The sequence below is a fragment of the Bubalus kerabau genome, chromosome 5 (genome assembly GCF_029407905.1).
Source record: "Bubalus kerabau isolate K-KA32 ecotype Philippines breed swamp buffalo chromosome 5, PCC_UOA_SB_1v2, whole genome shotgun sequence".
In the NCBI taxonomy this organism is placed as follows: Eukaryota; Metazoa; Chordata; class Mammalia; order Artiodactyla; family Bovidae; genus Bubalus; species Bubalus kerabau.
In genome coordinates this window covers 87,431,499-87,459,498 of record NC_073628.1, presented here as the reverse complement: position 1 = coordinate 87,459,498, position 28,000 = coordinate 87,431,499, and the positions used below count along the sequence as shown (strand labels likewise).

Below are 28,000 nucleotides of genomic sequence, written 5' to 3'. Positions count from 1 at the left end.
CTTGAAAAACATAGAGGTGAAGTAAAGCAACCAGCTGGCCTGTGGACAGAAGTCAACAAGTTATACAAGGAAAAGAGCGAGGTATCACACTCTTTTTTCCCAGTTCTTTCTCCCTCCTGGTTACTGCTTCTTGTGTATTATCCCAGTTTTGTTTTGGCTGATGGTCAGGGTGCCCCGTGGTTGTTTTGATAGAGCACAGTGTTAAGACAACTGTTTCTGGAGCTAGAGGAATCTAACCATGGATCCTCAGAAGTTACTTTACTTCTCAGAATTTCAGTTTTCTTGTCAGTAAAGTGTAGTGATAAACACTTAATAGGATTACTGGGAGGCTGATAGGAGTTCATACGTGTTGGTGTTGGTGGTAGTTAGTTGCTGAGTCATGTCTGACTCTTTCGTGACCCCATGGGCTGTAGCCCGCCAAGCCCCTCTGTCCATGCAATTTCCCAGCAAGAATATTGGAGTGGGCTGCCATTTCCTTCTCCAGGGGGTCTTTCCAACCCAGGGATCGAACCCGTATCTTCTGCATTGGCAGGCAGATTCTTTACCACTGAGCCACCAGGAAAGCTCCTTAATACGTGTTACTGTACACATAATACATGCTCATAAATAGAAACTCCTATAGTCTCCTTTCTCCAACGTGATTTTTAGGTTAGAAAACACACATGCATCATTGTCTCACATAACTCTCCAGAAAGATATCATAACCATCAACGTACTGAGCTGGTGCCTGAGTCTGTTCAACTGCTGCAACAAGCTTCAGAGGCTGAGAGGCTTGTAAACAATAGAAGTTTCTTTCTCAGGTTTCTGGAGGCCAAAGTCAAAGATTGGGGTTCCAGCATGGTAGGGTTCAGATGAGACCCTCTTCCAAGTTGTAGGCACCAGACTTCTTGTATTCTCATATGGCAGAAAGAAAGCCAGGGAACACTCTGAGGTCTTCTTCATAAGAGCACTAGCCCCATTCACCAGGGCTCCATGCCCATGAGATAATTATCCCAAAGCTCCCCCTCCAAATACCATCACAGTAGGGTTAGGGTTTCAATATATGACTTTCAGGGAGGACACAACCACCCACACACATTTCCACTCTGGAGAGGCAAAGACTGACCACAAGTCACATGGGTCTCAGGACAATGTTCTTCTGCTACCCCAGGTTGATGCAAACTGGAGTCCAGCTGTCTTTGTATATGCATAATATATACACCTTGTACAAAATTCCCAAGGCACACCAAAGGTAAACTGTAAAAAAGTAAGGCTTTCTCCCACCTCTGTCCCCCCAGGCACTTAGTGTCCTCCCCATTGTAGACTCTTTCTCAAGTGAATACTTAGATGCAGTGGTTTTCTATGGCAAGTTCTCCAGTACATAAGCAGATGCAAAATGAAAATTTAGACTAGAAACATTATATATTATATGTTTAAACTGGAGCCAGCATATGAACAGAAAAGAGTTCAGTGTAGATAATGAGATGGTTACAAAATCATTTGAAGTGTTGGAAAGAGTAGGCCCTGGGGAAGGCCTCCAGGAAGCTTCTAGAACATCTTCACAAAACTGACCCATCATAAAAGCAGCTACCTGTGCCCTGATCAGGAAGTTGCTTCCAGACAACTGAGTTCAAGAACCTGGTCCCAAAGCTAACAGCACTGCCACTCCAGCTGCCTCTCTGCCCTCAAGAAGCTGGTATTTGAACTCTAAACACAGCGTTCAGTGTTGCTTCAACACGATTGCCTCTTCCACCGTCAAAGCTGGAGATTGGGCACTGGCATTCTGCTACAGAAAGAAACATCACGTTGTCTTAACCAGTTTTGCCAGTATAAAAAGGCAAAGAAGCAGAAATCAGCCCCTGTCTCGTTTTCATCTTCCAAATCTCAATTACATCTGATTTGAGTACATCTAACTCATTTCCAGAACTCTAGTTATGAGGGCATGTGGAAGATGCAGAGCTTAGCCTACAAGCGGGTGCAGTAGGAAGATACCTCAAGAAGAGTGACAAAGGAGGCTACGTCCCCAACTCACACAGTACTTTTTACTGTTAAAGAAAAGCATGCCTCTGTGTATTGGCTTACACTTTCCATTTCTTTTTGCTTCTTTTAGAGTTTATTTCCTGGGGCTTCCCAGGTGGCTCAGTGGTAAAGAATCTGCCTGCCGATGCGGAAGACACAGGTTTGGTCCCTGATCCCAGAAGATCCCACGTGCTTCAGGGCAACTAAGCCCAAGTGCCACAACTCCTGAGCCTGTGCTCTAGAGTCTAGAAGTCACAACTATTGAGCCCACGTGCCACAACAAATGAAGCTCGAGCATCCAAGAGCCCATGCTCAGCAACAAGAGAAGCCACCCACAATGAGAAGCCCACGCAGCACGATGAAGAGTAGTCCCTGCTCACCACAAATGAAGAAGGCCACAAATAAATAGATAAATAAATAATTTTTTTTAAGAGTCTATTTCCTTCCCTAAATAGTCTAGCAGAAGATATGAATGGCCCTTCTACTTTCAAGACAGACTTTGTAGTACTAGGTAGGCATGCCTGGGAAATGTGTATAAACTTGCAATAAGAAACTTCACTTAAATTTTTTTTCCAGAATCTTATCCATCATGACTGCCATCCGGCTACGAGAATTTATTGACCGCCACCCAGCAATCCCACCCAGGTAATGGTCTTCCAAATGCAGACACCTCCAGAGCTGCAGTACAGAAGACAGACTCCTGGGAGGCTAGAATTATTCGCCCTGCTGCTTGCTCCCTGATTTAGAGATAACTGCTGCCAGAGGTTCTACTGAAGTTTCTTTGGGTTTAGAAAAAGCTGTTTAAAAAAAATAAAATCCTACATTTATGGCAGCATCTAAGCAAACTGGCAGCTCCAAATTTTAGTATTTAGTTATTTTCCACAATGTTTAGTCATCAAAGATATGTCCTTTTGCTTCCAGAAATCACTGAAGGAGGAAGGGAAGGATGCTTTGTTCTTAAAAAGATGTTCTTTCTCTAAAAAAGAGTCCTATTTTAGAGAAAGTATAGTCCCTATCCTTCCTTCCCTGAAATGCACATGCAGAGGAAGCAGGGTGGAGAGAAAGGGGTGGGTTCCAGAATTACTTGATTTCTGCCTCCCCACATGCCCTTGGCTTTCTGTGTGTGTGTGTTTGAGATTTTTGCCCCCCACTGTCGGGCCTGTTTAATTGTGGTCTCATCTCCTGGGGAAAATGGAGACAATCCTCCATTGGCTGCTGCTGCCTGGAGCTAAATGGAACCAAGTCAGAATCACTGGACCTGACTTAAGGTAGCCCTTGGGGAGCTGGAGGGTTGGGGTGGAACACAGTGCAGAAGGCACTGGGCCGCTGATGCCCTCAGGCTGGGCTGCATTCAGCTCTCTTGGGCTCATCCATCAGAGAGGCACAGTGTGCCTGCACTAGACTGGGGCCCCCACTTGCCACTTGAGTGCTCCCTGTGGGGCAGGTCTCTGTCTATTTTGTGTCTCTCCTGCCTTGCAACAGAGTGGACCAGTCCATCAGCAGGGTCCTCAATTCTGCCTCTAGGGTGTATCTCCATCTGACTGTTTTTCTTCATCTCCACAGCCACCACTTGGTCCAGACCACCACTGCCTCTCCCCTGTTCACCTACAACGATGGCCACTCTGGTCCTCCTCCAATCCATTCTCCAGAGAGAGCCCCATAAAACATAAATGGGATCAGAGCCTTCCATTGCATAAAACCGTGCAATGGGACCTCTCTTGTGGTCCAGTGGTTGAGAACCCACCTTCCAATGCAGCAGACACAGATTTTATCCCTGGTCAGAGAACTAGGATCCCACATGCTGCGGGGCAACTAAGTCTGAACTCCACAACTAGGGATCCTAAGTGCCGCAACAAAGACCTAGCACAGTCAAAAAAAAAAAAAAAAAACCAAACCCTGCGATTATTGCATTTTGCATGAAGCCTCAACACTTGCCAGGGCCTGCAGAGCCCTACATAAACAGACCCTGCTGATCTCTCCAACCTCCTCTTAACCTCAGCCCCATGATCTTTCTTGTTGCTTCAGTAGGCCCGCACTCTTTCATGTCTCAGGGTTTTGGGACATGTTCCTTTCCCCTGCATCACTGCCTTCTGGACTCTCTGCTACTCTTCTTACTCGGTTCAACCAGCCCCCTTTCACTCAGCATGTCTCCACTGTTATCAGCTGCTCAGTGAGCAGAGGGTGGTACCATCCAGGCTGGGGGAGGTCTCTTCCTTTCACCTACCTCATCACCTATGTTAGTTCTCTTTCTCACACCTTTTTTGGTTTCCTGTATGACTCCAATCATAACTTTCAGTTATTTTTTGTTTCTTTATTTCCTGTCTAGATCACCTACTGGATTAATAGTTAGCACTTATACAGCCCTTAATATGTGGCAGGCACTGTTCTATGTATATATCAACTCATTTAATCTTCACAGTGACTGGGAGGAAATTGAGGCAAGGAGTGGTTAAGTGACTGTCCTGAGATTCCACCGTAGTGAACTAGCAGAAGGAAGATTTGAACCCGCTGGTCAGGAGCCAACATCTGCGCTCTTGGTCACTGCCCTTGACATCCCCAGGTCAGCCCCCAGGGCGGGGCTTGTTTCACTGGCCACTCTGCCTAGCAGACTGCCACACTTGGTAGGACCTCTGTGCACCTTTGTTGGAAAACTGAAAATGAATGAATCAGTGAGAAAAACTCATTCCGGCATGTGTTTGAGGTTTGGCCTCCTGGTGATTGACAGTATCCATAGAAGGTCTGCCCTCTGCTGCTCCTCTCTATAAGCATTTACCCAATTAATTCATCCTTAAATGCCTAACCCTTGGGCTATAGTAGGGAAAACTGAATTACAAACCAGTAGGAGCACCTCATAAAGTTAAATATTAAGTGATTCACAAGTAGTAGTGACCACACAAAATTCTCATAAAAGAATTACATTAGATACAAATTATCTTAGCCTTGTCACTCAGGGGCAGGGCTGAGCATTGTGTTGACTTGCGGGGCCTAGGATGCTCCTGGAAAGATCACTTAGGTTGGATTAAACTCACTGTGGTGTGCAAAAGACAAAGAATTTGTTTTGGGCTTAAATGAATTTTTAAAACATCAACTGAAATGATCTCTGAGACATCAAGGGGCAGCTGTGAAGATCAGATCATCCTGCCTTGAATGATAGATGGCAACAGCAATGGGATACTTCAGTCACCGAGGACGTTCACACATGTCTTATTGACTTTCATGTAGTCATTAACAGAGATAGCATTATCCCCACTTTATTTATTTTTATAATTTTTTAAAATTTCATTTATCTATTTATTATTGGCTGTGCTGGGGGTTTGTTGCTATGCAGGCTTTTCTCTAGTTGTGGCAAGTGGGGGCTACTTGCTCGTTGTGGTGCCCAGACTTCTCATTACCATGGCTTGTTTTGTTGCAGAGCGTGGGCTCTAGGGCGCGGGGGCTCAGTGGTTGTGGTTCCTGGGCTCTAGAGCCTGTGGTTCCACAGGCTCACTAGTTGCAGCATGCTTAGCTGCTCTGCAGCACGTGGGATCTCTCCCGATCAGGGGCCACACCTGTGCTTCCTGCATTGGCAAGTGGATTCTTTACGACTGAGCCACCAGGGAGGCCCTCCCCACCCCATTTTATTGATGAGGAAACTGAGGCTCCCTCTTCCTTGAGGAGATTTGTGAAGCTAGTAGAGTCTGGGGAATGAAAGCATGAGGATGCGGGAATGATGGCCTCCCATCTCTGGACTTATCGGCTCCTGTCCTTAGTAAGAGACTCATTCCCCCTGAGCCTTTGTTCCCTGACTGGTGCAGCACTTACCCCCACTCTATATGATTAGGCCTGAGGAGGGTTCTCCTTGCCTGATCATGAACTCTCAGGTGGAAAGACAGCGTTTCTCATCACTGCAGCCCTGGCATCTAGCACACTTCAGAGCCTGCAATAAGCACTATTTTTATTGAACCGAAAGCAGCCTCCAGTTACGCTGCTGGGCCTACTTCTCTTCCTATTGCTTTGGTACAGGACATCCACGTCCTGTCTGCCCACAGTGAATCACAGAGTTCACACAAAAGTAACGCTGAACTCTTCTGAAAAAGAAGTCATCGCACAAACACAGAGATGACTCTGGATGTGATCTGGAGTTCAGAGAACTGGGTTTGACTCATGCTTCTGGCATTTATCAGCTGGGTGTTATTTAGAAAGCCCACTTAACCTCTGTGAGCCTTGGTCTCCTTTTCTATAACAGGGTGTTAACAATGTTTACCTAGCAACAGGACTGTGAGAGTTAGATGAGATCATCTCTGCGAAGCTTTGTAACGATGAGGCCCAGCACAGACACAGGGCTGCACCATCACAGTGGCCCGGGCTACCTCAGGTCCCAGAGGGATCCTCCCCTTTGGGTGTTGAGTTTTGCCTGTGGGGAAGCCCAGATCCTGCTCTGGTTACATTCACCCTCCCGGGGAACAGGTTTGCTCTTGTCTAGACTGAATGTGTAACCTCAAAGAGCCAAGCTGGTAAATACTGTGCCCAGACTCCTACTCCCACCCAGGGAGGAGAAAAGGCCTTTCTACAGCTGTCTCAAGAATCTTACAAGCCAAGTCAATAAAGTGGGTCTGAGCAGAGTCCAGGGCAGGGCTGCCAGACCAGGAGGCCAGCCCTGCTTTCCTACTCATTAATCGATTTTTTCCTCACGCCCAGCCCATCCTCGGGAGAGGCCGGGTACTGTGCAGCCTCTGGGAGGACTGACTGCCAGGCCAGGCCAGGCATTATCTCTTAGGACATAAAAATTCTCTTCCAAACCACTGACATGTTACTGCATTCATCTAGAGCTTTCTCCTCTCCGAGGTGAAGACCACGTGGGGGAACTTGGAAAGTCTACCCAAAGAGTTGGAAGAAAAGCATACCACACCTTCATTCCTCAAACCTCTCCACGACCTCACCCAGCCCTGCCTCCAACACCCACCTGCTTACACACTTTCTTACTCTCTCCACTTCAAAAGCTACCTGCACAGGGACTTCCCTGGGGGTCTGGTGATTAAGACTCTCCGCTTCCACTGCAGAAGCTGCAGGTGGGATCCTTGGTCAGGGTATTAAGATCCCACATGCCACGTGTTGCAGCCAAAATAAAACAAATTTAAAAAATAAAAAAGCTACCCAGGAAGACTCCCAAGGGACTTGGGGTGGGCACGTTACCTGGTGCTAGTGAGGGGCTTCTCCAGTCTCAGACGGCTTGTACAGACCATTTCTAGGAGCAGGGCTTAAGCTGCTCACCCGGCCTCATGCCAGGGAGGAACCCAGAGTCAAAACACAGCCTAGTGCAAATGGTATAGCAACCGTGAGAAATCAGTGTTGTTCTGGAATTCCAGGTTGATGCTTCACAGAGCATCCAGTGAGATAATCTTCCCAAGGTGGGGCTTGGAAACTGGACAGGCACCTAAGAAATCTGTGTCTCCCATTCCCATGCCCTCAGGAATGTCATTTGCTCCCTATTATTGTGCCAGTTCCTCTTTCTTCTTGTGACCTAATCCCCTGCTGTTATTTACTGTTCAGGGCTCAGTCATATTATCCCAGCCACTGGGCAGGCCCAGACAGACTGTGGTTTTTCTGCAAATCAGAGCTCCCTGAGGTCCTGTTTGCATAGACAGGCAGACCCGCCCTGCTGACAGCACTTGCCTTTGCACCAGCCAGACAGCAAAGTCCCCACTGGCCTTCACACACTCCACTCTGATCACAACTCTGTCCCAGAGTTGGGTTCTATCATTCCCTCACCTGGAATCTCTTCCCTCTCCTACTGACTTGCTCAAACCCTAGACAGCCCTCCCTCTTTTGTGCCCCACTGACCCTTTATTCAGTTCATAACAATCCATACAAAGGTTTTGGCGTAGTTGATGAAACAGAGGTAGATGTTTTTCTGGATTTCCCTAGCTTTCTCTATGATTCAGCAAATGTTGATCTCTGGTTTCTCTTTCTTTTCTAAGCCCAACTTGGACATCAGGAAGTTCTTGGTTCACATAATGCTGAAGCCTAGAATACAAGATTTTTAAGCATGACCTTATTAGCATGGGAGATGAGTGCAATTGTGTGATGGTTAGCACATTCTGTGCTACCACCCTTCTTGGGAACTGGGTTGAGGATTGACCTTGTCCAGTCCTGTGACCACTGCTGGGTCTTCCAGATTTGCTGACATATTGAATGCAACACCTTGATGGCATCGTCCTTTAGGGTTTTGAATAGTTCTATTAGAATTCCATTGTATCCGCTAGATTTATTAACACTAGTACTTCCTAACGGAGAAGGCAATGGCACCCCACTCCAGTACTCTTGCCTGGAAAATCCCATGGACAGAGGAGCCTGGTAGGCTGCAATCCATGAAGTCGCTAGAGTCAGACACGACTGAGTGACTTTACTTTCACTTTTCACTTTCATGCATTGGAGGAGGAAATGGCAACCCATTCCAGTATTCTTGCCTGGAGAACCCAGGGACGGCAGAGCCTGGTGGGCTGCCGTCTATGGGGTCGCACAGAGTCGGACATGACTGAAGCGACTTAGCAGCAGCAGCAGCAGTACTTCCTAAGGCCCACTTGACTTTGCTCTCCAGAAAGTCTGGCAATGGGTGACTGACTACACCATTGTAGTAATCCGGTTCATTAAGATCTTTTTTGTACAGTTCTTCCATGTGTTCTTTCCATCTCTTCTTGATCTCTTCAGCATCTACTAGGTCTCTACCTTTTCTGGGCAAAATGTTCCCTTGATATCTCCAATTTTCCCAAAGAGATCTCTAGTCTTTCCCCTTTTGTTGTTTTCTTCTAGTTTTATGCACTGTTCATTGAAGAAGGCCTTCTTGTCTCTGTGCTGTTCTTTGGAACTTTGCGTTTAGTTGGATATACCTTTTCCTTTCTCCCTTGCTTTTTGCTTCTCTTATTTCTTTGGCTATTTATAAAGCCTCCTCAGATAACCACTTTGCCTTCTTGGTTTTCTTTTTCTTTGGGATGGTTTTGTTTGCTGTAGTATACATTATGCATAGTTAATAAATTCTGGTCAAACTGGAGGCATAGCTTAAGTTTCCATTCATCATTCAACACATACTTGATGAGTTACTCCATGCAAAACTATGTACTACCTTCTACTGACTCTTCTTGAATTCTTATGGCACCTACTGAGTAAGAACCTATGGAAGGTCCCCAAAGACCCCAAATACCACAGACTCTACAGCCATCATCTCAAGAAGGGTCCCTTTCCTGCGTTCTGTCTCCTGGTGAGTGGCAGCCTGTTTCCCAGCGTCTGAAGCCTTGTCTTGATGTCCTCCTTCTTTTTCATCCTCAACCCTCTCTCCTAGCAGTCATCTTAGTCAGGCCTCTCCTCCCCAAGTGAACTTTCCACCACAGAGTTCAAAGCTTCCCTACATCCCACATACATTACTATGATTACCTCCTGACCAGTCTTTGTACTTCTAGTCAGAACGTCTTCAGATTTGTTTTCCACATTGCCACCAGCAGAATCCCTCTTCAACAAAAATTGCATTCATCATGGATTTTCTTTAAAATCCTATAAAGATTCCCTATTACCTATATCAATGGTTCTCAGTTTTTCAGATGACACACTCCCTTGGTTTATAATAAATATTTCATAATGTCTCTGATACTCTCCTGAAATAAAATCTGTAAATAACATAATACAACTACATATAATTTTAAGATGTCAGTATAATGCTGTAGGGCTTCTCTGGTGGCTCAATGGTGAAGAATCCACTTGCCAATGCAGGAGACATGGATTTGATCCCTGGGTTGGGAAAATCCTCTGGAGGAGAAAATGGGAACCCACTCCAGTACTTTTGCCTGGGAAATCCCACGGACAGAGGAGCCTGGTGAGCTACAGTCCATGAGGTCAAAAAAGAGTTGGATACAACTTAGCAACTAAACAACAGCAACATAATGCTAGAACTATCATCTAAAAGAAAAGTAATTAATTATAAAGAAGATGTATTTCAAAATGTGAGACCTGGGCACCATGAGCCCTCGGCTTCTCCCGACACTGCTGTGTTTCAGCTGCATACACCCAGCTCATCTCACGCCCCAGATTTCCCCCCACTCTCCACCTTACTCACTTATGCTTGTGCTTCCGAACATCCTCACAGCCCAACCCTCCCAGGCAAGGCTGGAACCCCTCCTCCAGGCTTGCAAGTAACTTGTGCTTTGACCTTCACAGTGCTTCTTCATTTTTAGCCCCTATATATTTAATTATAAGAATTTCTCTTTAAACACTGTGAAAGTTCATAAAAATATCAAAAGTAGAAAAAAATAGTATAAAGAATCTCCATTTATCCATTTCCATCTTTCAATAATTATCAACATTTGCCCCACTGGCCTTATATATTCTATTCTTTTCTTGATATTTTGAAACTAATACCTAAGTCAAATATTTCTTTATAAATCCTGAAAATTGGATAACAAAAGATACTCCTATCAAAAGATTCCAAGGATTTTAGGACCTTTGTGCCAGGAACTGAGGATAGAGACTGAATATATTTTTTTTACCACACCACAGCTGGTTTTCCTCTGTAAAGAGCTAATAATATTAATTCCTTTTGTCTCATTCTCCTTCCTGTCCTCACTAGTATATTCATTGTTCACCAAGGAAAGGATCTCCATGGTTATTACACTGGGCAGCTGGCAAGAGTCCATTATGATTATAGTGTGAAGAGATCTCCCAGGTAAGACACTTTCCTAAATCTTAATGTACTAAAGTTAGGCTAATAAATGAAAAACTGGGAATCACAATTTGCAATGATAATAACAATAATAATTATTATTTAATTTATGGAAAAATTTGGAAGGAAATACACCAAATTGTTGACACTGGTTTTTCATGAATAGTGAGATTATTGATATTTGTATTTCATTTTTTATCTTTTTCTTTATTTTCCAGATTTTCTATGATAAACATATATTACTTTTATAATTAGCAATAAATATAAAATTATTTAAATCATCAAAGGAATGTAAGAAATACCATTAGTTTAACATTTTAACTCAATCAAATAACTTAATCTTCCTGACACTCATTTTCCTTCTCAATAAAGTCACAAATTTGGCCTAACCAGTCACTGACTCGATGGACATGAGTTTGGGTAAACTCTGGGAGTTGGTGATGGACAGGGAGGCCTTGTGTGCTGTGGTTCACGGGGTTGCAAAGAGTCAGACACAACTTAGCGACTGAATGGAACTGAACTGAACAGCCTCCCCAAACTAGAAAATAGCATTGAAGTGCCTGCTTTTTTCCCCTTTCTGTTAAAATCATGATCTTCGTTTTCTGAATGTTGAGTTTTAAGCCAACTTTTTCACTCTCCACTTTCACTTTCACCAAGGGGCTTTTTAATTCCTCTTCACTTTCTGCCATAAGGGTGGTGTCATCTGCATATCTGAGGTTATTGATATTTCTCCCGACAATCTTGATTCCAGCTTGTGTTTCTTCCAGCCCAGCGTTTCTCATGATGTACTCTGCACAGAAGTTAAATAAGCACAGTGAAAATATACAGCCCTGATGTACTCTTTTTCCTATTTGGAACCAGTCTGTTGTTCCATGTCCAGTTCTAACTGTTGCTTCCTGACCTGCATACCGATTTCTCAGGAGGCAGGTCAGGTGGGCTGGTATTCCCACCTCTTTCAGAATTTTCCACAGTTTATTGTGATCCACACAGTCAAAGGCTTTGGCATAGTCAGTAAAGCAGAAACAGATGTTTTTCTGGAGTTGTCTTGCTTTTTCAATGAAACATCAATTTGAATAACTTATGAAATATTTGATTTTAGGCAGTTTTCATCCATTCTGAATATCAATAGGTTTACCGGTTAAGTAAAATAATTGATGTAAAATTCCAGAACATAGTAAGTACTCAAAATGCGATTGCTATTATTTTGAGTTCATCATCATAGTATATTTTAGAACTACTTTTCTTCCTTAATTGCCTTTGACATAGTCAACTCCTGATTATTCTTCAAGTAAAGAAAAGCGAGCCATAGCAACGACAGAGTAGCACACAGACTAAACTTAATAGATGACCGAACTGGAAGTAGCTTTAGCTTTTAAATTCTGATTCTATCTGATAAATAAGATGTAGCCAGAGAAATGACATGACTTGCCTGACATGTAGCTGGTTGGTGTAAAAGCTGAGTTGTGAATTGATCCACACTTTCTGATTCCCAGTTCAAGGTTCTTTGTTCTAATTCAAATACATTCTTATATCAAAATCTTGATAGGAGCATGATCTCTGCCAGAGGTTAAACAAGGAAGGAAACAACTGAAACCTCTTCCAGAAGTCAGCTCCACAGGGCACTTTCCACGTGTATTCTATGGACTCTGACCGTTCCCTCGGCTGCATTATCTGCCCCTCCTCTTACCACAGGACGCTCAGGCAAAGGGAACCTTGACTCTGACAAGACTTGAGCCTGCCTAGGATTAGTCTTAGGGGAAAAACTTAGTCAATGTTTTGTCAACCAATGACTTTATTAAACTTCTGGTTAAGAATAAGGAAAAGACAAGCAAAAATGAAACAAACAAACAAGACAGGAAATCATGCAATTATTAGGACCAGGCCTAACTTCTTTATCCTCATAATTTAAACAGACAGATGCCTATGGCTTACCTTCCCCAGATATATTCTCCCACCAATGTAATATTTTCAGAATTAGAGTCCCCCTTTTGAGTAAAAGTCTTGTCTCCAGAACACCATCAGTATTCTTGAAAATGGAGATGATTCTGGTTCCATAGAAACATCCAGGACAAAGTCAGAACAGGCTGCCAGTCTAGGAGGGCTGGGTGTAGGAGCACTCACCAGGATCCGGTTCGGGAGCCATCCATGTCTGTCAATGGCATAGAAGTGACCAGATGACAGTAACAGGCAGAACACAAACTCACAAGAGGCTGACCCATTCATCAGAAGGCAAATGTTTTGCTTCACAGCAGGAGACAAGCTTTCATAGGAAAAGAAGTACTCCCACCCACCATGTAAGGCACCCATTTTCTAGGACCAAGAACCTTTTAAGCACAAAACAAAAGCAAGTAGAGGTGGGAAGGAATTCTTGGTGCTTCTCCACACCTGTCTTAAACAGAACATCTCCCGCCCATCCAGCATCGCTCCACTGTCCAGTACCACACACACAGTCAGAGTCTTGCTCTTTCTTTTCCTGAACTTCAGGCAGAGGCATCCCGTTTCTGCTAACAAACTCTTCTCTTTAAAGAAGGCACGTCACAATCAAGTTTTACCCAAGTATATAAACATAATGCATTATGATTAAATAGTGTCAGTCACCCATTTCAGTGTGATTAATCATGGTTATACAATCAAGTAAGACGACATCCTACTCAAAATGATTGGATTAGGATGTTCTTAAATCTCACCCAACATTTAATCTTTTTCACATCTCTAGTAGCTCACCTTCTCTACTTTACAGTACAAAAATACACATGTTCATTAGAACATTTGAAAACACTGATAATCAAAAATTTTTTAAATTATCCATAATGCCATTACCCAGAGATAGATAACATGTAAAATCCTCCAGATCTACACAAAATAGAATGAGATGGTATTTTGAAACTCTTTTTTGCCCAATTTTATTGGGATATAGTTTATATATAACATTTTATTAGTTTAAGGTATGCAGCATAGTGATTTTGTATATGTTGTTGTTGCTGTTCAGTTGTTAAGTTGTGTCCAAACTTTTGGGACCCCATGGACTGCAGCCTGCCAGGTTCCTCTGTCCATGGGATTCTCCAGGCCAGAATACTGGAGTGGGTGGCCTTTTGCTTCTTCAGGGGATCTTCCCAACCCAAGAATTGAACCCGCATGTCCTGCATTGGCAGGCTGATTTTTTATAGCTGAGCCACCAGGGAAGCCAGTACATATTGCAAAATGTTTATAAACATCCATCACCTCATATAGTTACAATTTTTTTCTTGTGGTAAGAACTTTTGAGGTCTATCTCTCAGCAACTTTCAAGTATACGATATAGCATTGTTGACTATAGTCACCATGCAGTACATTACATTCCCAGAACTTATTTATTTTATATCTGGAAGTTTGTATCTTTTGACCATTTTCATCCATTTCCCCCAGGCCCCAAACCTCACCTCTGGCAATCACTATGCTGTTTTCTGTTTTTATGAGTTCAGGTTTTTAGATTCCACATAAAAGTGAGATCATACGGTATTTGTCTTTCTTTACCTCTTAGCATAATGTCCTCGAAGCTCATCTGTGTTGTCACAAATGGCAGGCTATTCATCTTTTTTAGGCTGAATAGTATTTCATAGTATATACATTTCACACATTTTTTTCCATTCATTCATCAGTGGACATTTAGATTATTTCAATGTCTTGGCCATTGTAAATAATGCTGTAGTGAAGATGGGAGAGCAGATATCTTTTTTGAGATAGTGATTTTGTTTCCTTTGGATAAACACACAGAAGTGGAATTGCTGGATCATATGGTAGTTCTATTTTTAGTTTTTTTTGAGGAATCTCCATACAGCTTTCCATAGTTGATGTAACCAGTTTACATTCCCATCAACAGTGCATGATGACTTTTTTTTTTTCTCCACATCCTTGCTACTACCTGTCATTTTTAGTTTTTTTGATGATAGCCTTTTTGACAGGTATGAGGTGATATCTTATTGCGGTTTTGATTTGCATTTGACTGTGTGGATCACAATAAACTGTGGAAAATTCTGAAAGAGATGGGAATACCAGACCACCTGACCTGCCTCCTGAAAAATCTGTATGCAGGTCAGAAAGCAACTGTTAGAACTGGACATGAAACAACAGACTGGTTCCAAATAGGAAAAGGAGTACGTCAAGGCTGTATATTGTCACCCTGATTATTTAATTTATATGCAGAGTACATCATGAGAAATGCTGGGCTGGAAGAAGCACAAGCTGGAATCAAGATTGTCGGGAGAAATATCAATAACCTCAGATATGCAGATGACACCACCCTTATAGCAGAAAGTGAAGAGGAACTCAAAAGCCTCTTGATGAAAGTGAAGGAGGAGAGTGAAAAAGCTGGGTTAAAACTAAACATTCAAAAAACTAAAATCATAGTATCTAGTCCCATCACTTCATGGCAAATAGATGGGGAAACAGTGGAAACAGTGTCAGACTTTATTTTCTTGGGCTCCAAAAAATCACTGCAAACGGTGACTGCAGCCATGAAATTAAAAGATGCTTGCTCCTTGAAAGAAAAGCTATGACCAACCTAGATAGCATATTGAAAAGCAGAGACATTACTTTGCCAACAAAGGTCCGTCTAGTCAAGGCTATGGTTTTTCCTGTGGTCATGTATGGATGTGAGAGTTGGACTGTGAAAAGAAAGCTGAGCACCGAAGAATTGATGCTTTTGAACTGTGGTGTTGGAGAAGACTCTTGAGAGTCCCTTGGACTGCAAGGAGATCCAACCAGTCCATTCTGAAGGAGATCAGCCCTGGGATTTCTTTGGAAGAAATGATGTTGAAGCTGAAACTCCAGTACTTTGGCCACCTCATGCGAAGAGTTGATTCATTGGAAAAGACTCTGATGCTGGGAGGGATCGGGGGCAGGAGGAGAAGGGGACGACAGAGGATGAGATGGCTGGATGGCATCACCAACTCGATGGACATAAGTTTGGGTAAACTCTGGGAGTTGGTGATGCACAGGGAGGCTTGGCATGCCATGATTCATGGGGTCGCAAAGAGTTGGACACGAATGAGCGACTGAACTGAACTGAAATGAATAATTAGTGATGTTGAGAACCATGATTAAAGCTTTCAAAAAACTGGGCATAAAGGGAACATACTTCAACATAATAAATTCCACATATGACAAGCCCACAGCTCACATTATACTCATCTGGAGGTTCAGGAAGGTTATAACCAGTTTCAGGCTCATCAAACATCAATATGCACCATAGTGGTTAGTCTGGTCAAAATAAAGCACTAGTACCTTGAGGGAACTAAATATGCAAACAAAAATCACACTTCAAAAGGGCACTGGGAAGTAGCAATGCCAGAACAGATCCAGAGGAAGTTTTGATGCAGATCACATTCTGTGACCTGTGATTAGAGAGGAGGAGGGATGCTAAAGGGAAGAACAAGGGTCTGGAATCCTTGAACCATCTACTGACAAGTTTGCTAGGGCTAACCCTGGAGTTACAGAGTCTTGTCAATACTATCTTGGTAGCCTCCGGACCACTTTTAGGGAATGGATTTCAGCTGATGAGAAAATGAAATATTTTTCTTCTACTGGGTGGGCATTTAGCAAGCTGTTTCTATTTTCATTTAGACCTCTCATAGACTTGGAAATTCCATCTAAGAAGAAAAGTCAGTATCAGCCTCAATTAGACCAACAAACTCTCATTCAGTACGTCTGTTTTCGAAGATGTTCAAAGCCTGCTGAACCATGGTATAAAGAAACCTCTTACCAAAGAGACTATTCTTTGCCGTTTTACAAGATGGGTAAGTCAGATCAAGGGTTCTTACTGTCTGAGAGCAACTCTGCCTGGGCCACATTTGAGCATCTCCTGTGGGCTTGCTGTCTCAGGGAGCATGTCTGGGACCAGTCACATTGGCAAGGAGGGGTATTCACTTGTGTCTGGGGCAGGAAGAAGAGTTTAGAGAGCTGCCCCTGGGCTACATCCTTCTTTCCTAGCTCCTCATAGAGGAGACTTTAAGGCTGAAAATTCATAAATGTCCTTGGTAGAAAGCAAGCTCAAGTCTGACCACTCCTCGGAGCCCCTTGTCACTTGACAAATTTGTTATTGTGCCATACTGTTGAGAGGATCTTCCTCCCCTCATTCTATTTTAAATGGATTTACGACAATTATTTAATATTTGCAGGTATGTTTCAAAAATTCTAAGTTCCCTCTGTAGTATTTCTCCATGCTGCAGCCCGTGTGTGAGTGCTGAGGGGCCAAGGCCCCCCACAGATATGACCCTGGGGAGTACACGTGGTTATGACCTTAAACTTGACTGCATTCCTATAATCACTGACACTTTGGATTTTAGTCACAGTGTCGATTGCTCTATTGACAGACTTTCTAAGTGAGTAAACCCCAATACTTCCGGGGCTCTTACACGGTGGGAAGCATATATTTCGTCCTTCTAACAGCTCTCTGCTGCTGCTGCTGCTGCTAAGTCACTTCAGTTGTGTCCGACTCTGTGCAACCCCATAGATGGCAGCCCACCAGGCTCCCCCGTCCCTGGGATCCTCCAGGCAAGAACACTGGAGTGGGTTGCCATTTCCTTCTCCAATGCATGAGAGTGAAAAGTGAAAGTGAAGTCGCTCAGTTGTGCCCGACTCTTAGCGACCCCATGGACTTCAGCCCACCAGGCTCCTCCATCCATGGGATTTTCCAGGCAAGAGTAGTGGAGTGGGGTGCCATTGCCTTCTCCGAACAGCTCTCTGCAGTAAATGCTATTATTTCCCCCACTTTACAGTGACCAAGTTGCAGAGACAGCCCCAAGTCACAGGAAACAGGAGAAGCAAAACCCAGACCCAGGCCATTTCAGACACAGAATTCAGCCCTAGCCCAAGGTCTGTGCTGGACCTTTAAGCTATTTTACCTCTGTCACAGATGAGCATCACTTGTACTACTATCTATTCAACAGTTTTCTTTAAAATGAGCCACTTTTTTTTAATCTTAAAATTAAAAATAACAAAACTAGTAAAAGTATGGTGAGAGGAATGGGATGTGGAATGGGAAGAATCTACCCCTCTTTTTTTCTCCCCTGAACAAAGAGCTAAAGCCTGGAGGGAATGACAGAGCAGGGCTGAGACTCAGTCCCAAGGGGACAGGAAAAAATAGCAATCGGGAAGAGCGGGAACCCAGCAGAACCAGGCAGATCTTGGGGAGTGGAGCCAGGCATAGGGGTGGTGAAGGATGAAGCTGGGATTGGGGCCAGAGAGTAACAGGGCGAGTTGGGATAAGAAGCTGCAAGCTGGCTAATCTGGGTTCTGGGAGGTGAGAGAAGTTTGGAGCCTGAGAAGAGAGGGAGCTGAGGGGATAGGGAGGAGGGTGAGGGCTGAGATAGGTCATTGGAGGAGGAGGTATGGAGTGGTAGGAATCAGGGGTCCTTGGGAGGGTTATATTAAAGAAAGTCAGCTTCGGGTGGAGGACATTACCTGGGGCTGAGGTGGGGTTGGAAAAGAGAAGGGGTGGTTGGGAAGCATCTGTGGGGCTCCCATCCCTGTAGAAGCAGTTTTTGGAGGCTGACAGTGTGAAATCTCTTTCCTTTGTATGAGGGAATCTAGGTGACCTCTAGTTTCCAAAGGGATGGTAAACACTTTTAAAAGACAATTCCTAATTCTTTCCAAACCTATCAAATCAGGTGAATGCTTAGCAAAGAAAACACCCAGGCTAAGTGCCATGGGAGGAGGTAAAAGGAAGTCCATACTATGATCTCAGCCTCAGGAAGCTCACAGTCTAACTGGGAAGATGAGGCAATAATGAACCTATCAGAGGTTGCTGCTGCTACTGTTGAGTTGCTAAGTCATATCTGACTCTTTGCAACCCCATGGACTGTAGCCCACCGGCCTCTCTGTCCATGGGATTTTCCCAGCAAAAAGACTGGTGTGGGTTGCTATTTCCTTCTCCAGGGGATCTTCCTGACCCAGGGATCAAACCTGAGCCTCCTGTGTTGGCAGGCAGATTCTTTACTGCTGAGCTCCCTAGGAAAAACTGACAAGTAGAGGAGCAGCAGCTGAAAGATGAGAACACTGGGGCCTGGAGCAGAATGCGCTCGTGGGGACCTAAGCTTGATCTCGATGGATAAGACTTGCAGGTAGCAAAAGAAATGGGGACATACCAGAGGCAGTGGATGAGAAGAAGGGGGAGGTTTGTGGGGGTGGGTAGGGGAGCAGGGAGGAACCCCAAGAGGGCCAGGCCTGATTGAGCAAGGTAGAACAGAAGTGGGAAGCCAAATGCAGATTGGCAGAGTGGGCAAGAGTGCCTGGAACTGAAGAGGAGCTACAGGAGCCTGGAAAGTTGAATCTGCATAATCAGAGCCGTTATAGCACCAGAGTCAAGGGGGCAACCCAGTCAGCTTCAGAGGATGTTAGCTTAGCATCCTCTGTCTGATGATTAGCTTAGCATCAGTCTGTCGGACTGCTTAACTCGGGCAGGAGAAGACACAGCCAGCAGGTGAGAAGAGCAGCTGGGAGGTGGTGGCAGAACCATGGATGGAGCAGTGCGAGGCAGTGAGCAGAATTCAGGCCTTAGAGTGCTACAGGCCTGCCACATTCTAGCTGTGTGGTGTCGGGCAGGACACTCGACTTTTCTGAACCTTTCTGTTTGTAAAATAGAGATCAGAGTCCGCATTTTAGGATAATTGCTAAAATTTAAAATATTTGTCATGTGCCCAAAGTGCGCTAAGTGATTTACTCATATGCATGTCACGCTTACCGTTGCAATGAGTCGTATTGTCCCCACAAAGTAGGTATTTTTACCAACTCCATTTAGCAGAAGAGGAAACAGAGGCTCAGAGACGTAAAAACCTGTTCAAGCAAGCAGCTGCTAAGTCCTCAGTCTGGGTCATGTGCAAAGGTGTCACACTCCCAAAACTTGCTCTTAAATTGAACTGAGCAAGTTTCATGAGACATGGGAAGAAGACTCATATGGCAGAGCCTCAGGAGAGAGAAAAGACAGTACCGAATAAAGAATTCACAGGAGAGCAATTAAAGCTAATTGCACAGTGTCCCACTTGTACTGCAAGATTGTTAAAGCCTCTGATAGAAATATGGAAAATATGGTACTTGAAAGTGTGGCCTAGGATCATTCCCTGCTTAATGAGGTTTGAAGCCTGACCGATTTAAGAGATAATTTACGTTGAAATATTCAGGGCTCCGTTTATCACTCATGGGGTGTATGTTAGTTTTCTATTGTGGAATAACAAATCATTCCAAAACCCAGTGACCTAAAACATCGATAATGATGATTTTTATTACTACCTCTCATCATTTCAGTGGGTTAGGGTTTGAGAACTGCTCAGGTGGGCAGTTCTTGCTCAGAGTCTCTCTCAAGGTAGCAGTCTATGACAGTGAAAGCTTCATCGTGTGAAGGCTCAACGGGGGCTGGAGGATCCACCCTCAAGGTGGTTCACTCATACAGTTGTCAAGTATGACGGCTCACATGGTTGTCACAGGCTGGTTGGGGATTGGTGTCTTGATGTCTTTCCATGCTGAGCATCCTGATGGTGTGACAGTTATCTTCCCCTGGAATGAGTAATCTGAGATGAAGGTGGGAACTGCAATGTCTTTTATGGCTTAAACTTGAAGGTCATATTACAGTCAGCCCTGAAGCGATGTGGGAGGGGAGTCAGACCCAAGGGCATGGATGCCACCAGAGGGCAAGAATCATTGGGATCCATCTTGGAAGCTGGCAGCCGTAAGATGATTCAGTTACTGGTTGAACACCCAGTACAAACTATCTGTCTGCTGGGAGTACAGTGACCAGGAGAAACAAGACATCTGCTTTCATGGAGCTGACATTCTAATGGGGGATATGGAGCATGAGCTAAGTCACTTCAGTCATGTCTGACTCTTTGCTACCCAATGGACCGTAGCTGGCCAGGCTCCTCTATTTATGGGATTCTCCAGGCAAGAATACTGGAGTGGGTTGCCGTGCCCTCCTCCAGGGGATCTTCCCCACCTAGGGATTGAACCCATTGTCTCTTACGTCTCCTGCATCAGCAGGCGGCGTTTTTGTTTGTTTTACCACTGGTACCACCTGGAAAGCCCATATGGAACATAACCAAGTACATTTTAAAAAGAACTTTAGACTGTAGTAGAGCTGTTAGGGAAGTAAACAGTGATGAATGTAGCCAAGGGAGATTACTTTTAATACTGCAGTCAGGGAATATCTGTATATAATTTTAGCTGAGCCCTGGAAAATAACAATAAATCATATAAATAGCAGTAAGTGCTAAAGCCTGAAAGTTGGAAAGGGCTTGCATGTTTGAGGAACAGAAACGAGGCCAGTATAGTTCGGTGGGTAGTCAGTGAGGGTGAGAGTGGTAAGATGCTTGGATTCTATTCTGAGAACAATGGAAAGACTTGGAATAATTTTGAACATAGGAGTAGCATATTATTGGGGTTTTAAAAAGATCAGTCTGCCTGCTGTTAGGACACTGGAGAGGAACAAGAGGGAAGGTCTGCAGACCAGTGAGGAAACTGTTTAGTAGTTGAGACCAGAGATGATGGTGGCTTGGACCAGCAGGGAAGACAAAAAGGAATAAATGGGCCCTGGAGATATTTTGGAGCTGACATCAGTTGAATTTGGTGATAGATCTGATGTGAAGCGTATTTTCATTCGTTCATACATATTCCTTTAGTAACTAATTTGAGAGTATAACTATAGGCCAGTGTGAAAGGTTTTAGCAACACCATGTGAAGCAGAAATAGACCCAAAGTTTCTACATTCAAGGAGCTTCAATGGGGGAACCAGCATAGAAATAAGCATAAAATCTCACTGGCCATAAGTCTTATGAAGCAGAGTTTATGTGGTGTTATAAGAGCATATAACAGGTCAGAAAAATGATGAGTTGACAGCGGAAAGATGAGCTAAAAGTTAACTAGGCAAGGAATGGGAGAAGAGCTCCACTAGGCACAGTGTGTGCAAAGGCACTGTGGTAAGAGCATGGCATGGTTGAAGAACTAAAAAATAAATGTGTTGGAGCCCAGAGGTCAAGAAGGGTGTGGCTAAAGAGATGACAAGGTCAGGGAGGGCTTGGGGACCTCCTTGGTGGTTCAGTGACTATAACCGCACTCCCATGCAGGGGCCTGGGTTCAGTCCCTGGTCAAGGAGCTAAATCCCACACGATGCCAGTAAGAGTTTGCATGCCTCCACTAAAAATCCCACATGACGCAAGGAAGATTGAGTATCTCACTTGCTGCAACTAAGACCCAACCAAGCCAAATAAATAAATATTTTAAAAAAGAAGAACAAGGAGGGCTTTATGAGCCATTTTCGGGTTTGGGGCCTCTAGCTTGAGATTACTGGGAAAGTTTTGAAAAGTTTTAAGGGGTTCATGCAGTCATTTCAATCGTGTCAAACTCTTTGCAACCTTGTGGACTGTAGCCCACCAGGCTCCCCTGTCCATGGAATTCTTTAGAAAGAATACTGGAATGGGTTGCCATTTCCTTCTCCAGGGGATTTTCCTGACCCAGGAATCAAACCTGCATCTCTTATGTCTCCTGCAGTGGCAGGCAGGTTCTTACCACTAGGGCCACCTGGGAAGCCCCCACGTTTTAAGGGGGTGGAGGTGACGCAGTTACAACTGCAGTTTGAAAAGATTACTCCAACTATGGAGAAGAAAAAGGGACAGGATGGGGAGTAGAGTGGAGCCAAGATGGAGTAAGAAGGGTCAGGAGATGATTTGCAGGGGTTACGCTGAAGGTTTTTAACTTCAGCTACATCACTTTTAAAAATCCAGCTGCCGAGGATATACCCAATACCAATTAAGTCAGAATCTCCTGGTGGGAGGAAGAAGGTCCCAGGCATCAGTAATTTGTGAAACTCCCCAGATAATTCCTTTGTACAGCCGAGTCGGGAACCAGTGCTTCAGGCAGCTGATGATGGGAGGCAGTGAAACCGACCAGGGTGCTAGGCCTTCCCCAAGCAATAGAAATTGACTAAAGGCCAGACAAGAAATTCAGGCAAGGTTTGTATTGGGGCTCCTGTGCTAGCTGCAGGAGGGAGCAAGAACAAGTAACAGGTTCCCTTGTTTGGTTTATGGTAGAGCTGGTTCCTTATATGGGATGTGAGTAGAGGTGTGTTCAGGGATCGGGCTTAGGTGTTTTGACACCTCTTTGGTGGTGGTGTGTGCAGGGGGCATGTGCAGAGCCAAAGCTCCCGAGACGCTCTTTTTGCTTCCACTTCCAGCTCCTCAAAAATGGCAGTTGGGATTTTTGCTCTTTTTGTTTCCCCCAACTGCCTGCATGCAGTTATTTTTAGTCCCTTTTCATTTCTTTGTACTAATATTTTGTTACTGGAGAAGTTTTTCCAGGTGTAAGCATTATAGCACTGCAGCAAAGGGTCCCAGGTGCCCAGTCTGTCTAGTAGCAGCACAGAATGCATGCGTCCCTGTATGCTAAGTCACTTCAGTTGTATCCGACTCTATGTGACTCCGTGGACCGTAGCCTGCCAGGCTCTTCTGTCCACAGGATTTTTCAGCAAGAATACTGGAGTAGGTTGCCATGCCCGCCTTCAGAGAATCTTCCCAACCCAAGGATTGAACCCATGTCACCTGCATTGGCAGGTGGGTTCTTTATCACTAGCACCACCTTAAAGGCAGAGGAACCAGAGATCAAATTGCCAACATCTGCTGGATCATCAAAAAAGCAAGCGAGTTCCAGAAAATCATCTATTTCTGCTTTATTGACTATGCCAAAGCCTTTGACTGTGTGGATCATAATTAACTGGAAAATTCTGAAAGAGATGGGAATATCAGATCACCTGACCTGCTCCTTGAGAAATCTGTATGCAGGTCAGGAAGCAACAGTTAGAACTGGACATAAAACAACAGACTGGTTCCAAATAGGAAAAGGAATATGTCAAGCTATATATTTGCACCGTGCTTATTTAACTTACATGCAGAGTACATCATGAGAAATGTTGGGGTAGATGAAGCACAAGCTGGAATCAAGATTGCTGGGAGAAATATTAATAACCTCAGATACGCAGATGACACCACCCTTAATGGCAGAAAGCAAAGAAGAACTAAAGAGCCTCTTGATGAAAGTGAAAGAGGAGAGTGAAAAAAGTTGACTTAAAGCTCAACATTCAGAAAACTAAGATCATGGCATCTGGTCCCATCACTTCATGGCAAATAGATGGGAAAACAGTGGAAACAGTCAGACTTTATTTTTGGGGGCTCTAAAATCACTGCAGGTGGTGACTGCAGCCATGATATTAAAAGACACTTACTCCTTGGAAGGAAAGTTATGACCAACCTAGAGAGCATATTAAAAAGCAGAGACATTACTTTGCCAACAAAGGTCCATCTAGCCAAGGCTATGTTTTTTCCAGTGGTCATCTAGGGATGTGAGAGTTGGGCTATAAAGAAAGGTGAGTGCCAAAGAATTGATGCTTTGGAACTGTGGTGTTGGAGAAGACTCTTGAGAGTCCCTTGGATTGCAAGGAGATCCAACCAGTCCATCCTAAAGGAGATCAGTCCTGGGTGTTCATTGGAAGGACTGATGTTGAAGCTGAAACTCCAATACTTTGGCCACCTGATGCGAAGAGCTGACTCATTTGAAAAGACCCTGATGTTGGGAAAGATTGAAGGCAGGAGGAATAGGGAATGACAGAGGATGCGATGGTTGGATGGCATCACTGACTCAATGAACATGAGTTTGGGTAAACTCTGGGAGTTGGTGATGGACAGGGAGGCCTGGCGTGCTGTAGTCCATGGAGTAGCAAGGAGTCGAAACACGATTGAGCGACTGAACTGAACTGAACCACCTTACTTGGATTTTAGAGATACTTAGGTGGCAATTATTTTATAAACAACTATCAGGCAGGCAAAGGGCTGGTTTGCAAGAGACCTAACAGATAATTATTACGAAGCTGAGCACTCATTGAATCGAGCTTTTGTTTAATTCAAGAAACTGACTCCTTGAAGGAGTATTTGGGGGAAGGCCTTTCACAGAATAAGAGAAAGTACTATTACAGTGTTTATCAAGGTGTAAGACTGTTTTTAAATCTTATCCATTTGACCAGTCTTTGTCATCAGACTTTAAGGGCCAAGTTCATGTCTAGATTAGCAATTTGCATTTCATGTTCAGTTCTTACCTCTTATTTGGGAACAACTGAAGAACAGATTACATACAGACCATGACAGATTATGGTTATTGATTACGAAATTCCTCCTCAGTAAAAGTTCTTTCTTAGGACATAGGGGTCCATTTATTTGGGAAATATTTATTAAGTACTGACTATGTGCAAGACACAGTAGAAGAGAAGATTCTGTTCTCAGGGAATTTATAGCCTGGGAGGGTGAGATGGCCCCTCAGATGAAAGTTGCCCTTGTTTTATGCACCTTGGTGCCAAATAATTTAAAAACCTCATTCTTCCAAAATAAAATATATTCTTTTAGTAGCAGTGTGACAGTTAAGATTCTGACCTTCAGTTTTCTCGCATGCAAAAAGGATAAAAATAGTATCTACCTAATAGAATTGAGATACCCATGTAAGTAATTTAACATCGTGCCTGTACATAACATTAAGAAACCTCCAAAACTGTTAGCTATTACTAATGATCAAGGTCAAACATGTGCCACAATAAATGTTTGTTTTTTAAAAAAACCTATCTCACTGGGATTAATTTCTAAAACTAGAGCATAAAGAAATAATCATATATAATCAAGGTTATCCTTTAAAATTTCTTAATTGCCCAGTGATAATATTAAATAATACTAAATCATTAAATCATTTGGAATACATGGGATTCTTCAGCAAGTTCGTTAAATTTTCTCTATGGTTCTCAACTAATTTTTCACTTCATTTTTCAGCAATGCATTTCAAAGCAGTCATCACACACAAATCCACATGAACAATAATTTGACTTTGTCAAATGATATAGAAATCTAAAAAATCATTTCAGTTCTTTCCATAGTATTCCCCACACCCAAATTTGTATAGTATATTTCAGACTTGGTAGCACCCACTGTCAGAAGGCATATACATGCACTAAGTGGAATAGCAGGAGAAATCCCCCCAAAATGTTGCTGTTAAAACATTTACTGTTGAATTTGCCTGGTTAAATGTACCTAATTCAGCTCCATTATAATTCTCATAACAAAGATCACTAAGGCTATCAAGTAGGATTTCTAATACTTCTAAACATCATTAATATATTTCCCTGGAATACAATGTAATCCTTAAGAAGGTCAGAGTTATTATTTAATACAATAGTAAGCTTTGAGAAGTCATATGGTTACCAACTACGGACAGCATCACATTTAGTTAAATCTGATTTTTAAAATCTTCCAGAGATGGCATTTCCAGCTATATTTCCTGAGTAAATGAAATGTTATTCATTCTTAATATTAAGAAATGTTTATTTCTTTAAATGCTGTTGAAGTGCTATGGAAGGTAAAGAGAACAATGAAAAGATTAGGGACTTTGGGGCCTGATAATCCTGGGTCAAATGTGGGCTCCTCCTCTCACAAGCCGTGTAAACTCGGGAGAGTTCATTGATCTCTTTGAGGCGGTGATAGTATCAGTGGGCCTCTGAGGATCTGTGAATTTTAGGGTTAACCCTAAGTAAAACACCTAACACAGGGAATAGCAGGGTACCTGATAAAGTTTTGTTACACTATCACTGAAACATTCTAGTCTTTGGTCCATTAGCTGTAGATGCAATGATTGCAGTATCCAACCCAACTCCTTGAACCCATACCTTTAGATAAGCAGAACTGCTGGTGATTGTAGACAAGGGAATATAAAACATGAGGGCACTCCAATGGGTCTGAATTTAGGGATGGTAACAACTACATTTTGATACAAAAAAGACACAAAGAGACCTATTAGGGCTTAAAGGGCCAAGCAGGTATCTAGAATTAGAATGTAAGAATACAAATTTAAGCAATTTATTTCATTTTATTTACATTTTGGAATAGTCTAGTAGCATGCCTCAATCCGAGATTGAACCACAAAAACAACCTTTTGATTAAGCCCTTTTCCCCCCACATCTTTTAAATATATTCGTTTTAAATCTTATAAATCACTGTTATTGCACACAATTGTTGCTGAAAAGACAGTGTGTTAAAACTGAGTAGTCTTAAAATAAATCATTAATTTGTTTTATTTTCCAGATTGGGACCAGAAATTAGCCACAGTTTCATCGAATCCTAGACCACTCAATTCACTGCCAGAGTGCTACTGTTGTGAAGGGAGGTGGCTTTGAAAGAAAGGCTTTTAAACTAAAGTAACCATGGCATTTTGAACAAAACGTTTGGCATTCTTAAGTGGCTCCTTTAGACTAAAATAATGGTTAACAGAATTACTTTTCAGTGTGTATCCTGATGGCTACAATCCTAAAAAATTTACATGTTGCAAATTCTCTTCCAATCAGTTGGCCAGCCTGGGGCAGGGAATCAAGATCAGCCTTAAGAGTTTGTCACCTGTTCTTAAGGCCCCACTACCAGTCTTGTTGCTAATGTCGCCAAACCATCTCACATTTAGTCCAGTGGTTACATGTGGGACCAGCTAAGGAGATAATTGCATCTGTTCAATAACTGTATCACTGTTAGGAAAAAAAGAGAGAAGAACCTAAAGACGTAGCCAAGGAGGAAGATTCCTGGCATCACAGACCCTGAAGGTGCTTTGGATACAGAACCCGGTATGGCAGAGAGCTACAGTGAGAGGATTAACTGAAAGTCTCCACAAAGAATTAATATCCCTATACTGACAAGAAGCCTGACAACTAGGGATCAGCTCCCTAGGCAAAATGATAGAGGTTCTCTAACGAAATGCTCCCAAAGAAAAGAATCTTAAACATTCTGTTCCCTAGGGACTCCCCAAGCATAGTAGTTGGTCCCCTACTCATCACCCCAAAGTGAAGTCTATCAGTTAATAAACTACCCCCAAGAAGTTATATATACACATATATATATATGTATATATACACACACATGTATTAATATACATACATCTCCATTGCCTTAGTCTTAAGTTGTGAAGTAATAAATCAGGTCCATCATCTAACTAATAAGCATGCCAGAGACAAAGCGATAAACATTAGAGGTATTTTTCAAAGAAATATTTCACAGAACTTAAGACAAGAAGCCTCCCAAATGAAAGCTTTGCTTATCTTTCTACTGGTTGTCAGTGGTCTATTTGTTGCAGTTTTTTGTGTTTTAGGGATATATGTTGACTTTTTGTAAACTTTTACTTTTCTCAGTTGTTTTTTTAAAATTTTGTTTATAGTGTTTTTAAAATTTTAATTTGGTAAAATCTCTACATTTTTTTCTTTAGGGTTTCCAAGTTTCCTGTTTTTCT

At 43.1% G+C, this 28,000-nt stretch overlaps 1 protein-coding gene across 2 annotated transcripts; it reads left to right on the top strand.

The window, feature by feature from the left end:
• The first annotated feature begins 2,587 nt into the window (after positions 1-2,587).
• SPMIP3 (sperm microtubule inner protein 3) lies at positions 2,588-27,609 on the top strand. Of its 2 annotated transcripts, XM_055582105.1 has the most exons (4): positions 2,588-2,643; positions 10,592-10,687; positions 16,382-16,458; positions 26,815-27,609. In XM_055582105.1, exons 1-4 carry the CDS (start codon positions 2,588-2,590, stop codon positions 26,904-26,906), a joined length of 321 nt encoding a protein of 106 aa, XP_055438080.1. In that variant the 3' UTR covers positions 26,907-27,609. The 2 variants fall into 2 exon arrangements, 1 of the variants encoding a protein (XP_055438080.1); XR_008714873.1 differs by lacking the exons at positions 2,588-2,643; positions 10,592-10,687; positions 16,382-16,458 and adding an exon at positions 22,534-22,659 and having other exon boundaries at positions 26,815-26,947.
• Positions 27,610-28,000: the final 391 nt, after the last annotated feature.

Bases quoted from the DNA above. Each gene is read 5' to 3' on its own strand.
- SPMIP3 (XM_055582105.1), top strand. From the start codon at position 2,588: ATGACTGCCATCCGGCTACGAGAATTTATTGACCGCCACCCAGCAATC. The intron at 2,644-10,591 runs GTAATGGTCTTC...TGTCCTCACTAG, and splicing joins CACCCAGCAATCCCACCCAG to TATATTCATTGTTCACCAAG. The intron at 10,688-16,381 runs GTAAGACACTTT...CTGTTTTCGAAG, and splicing joins AGTGTGAAGAGATCTCCCAG to ATGTTCAAAGCCTGCTGAAC.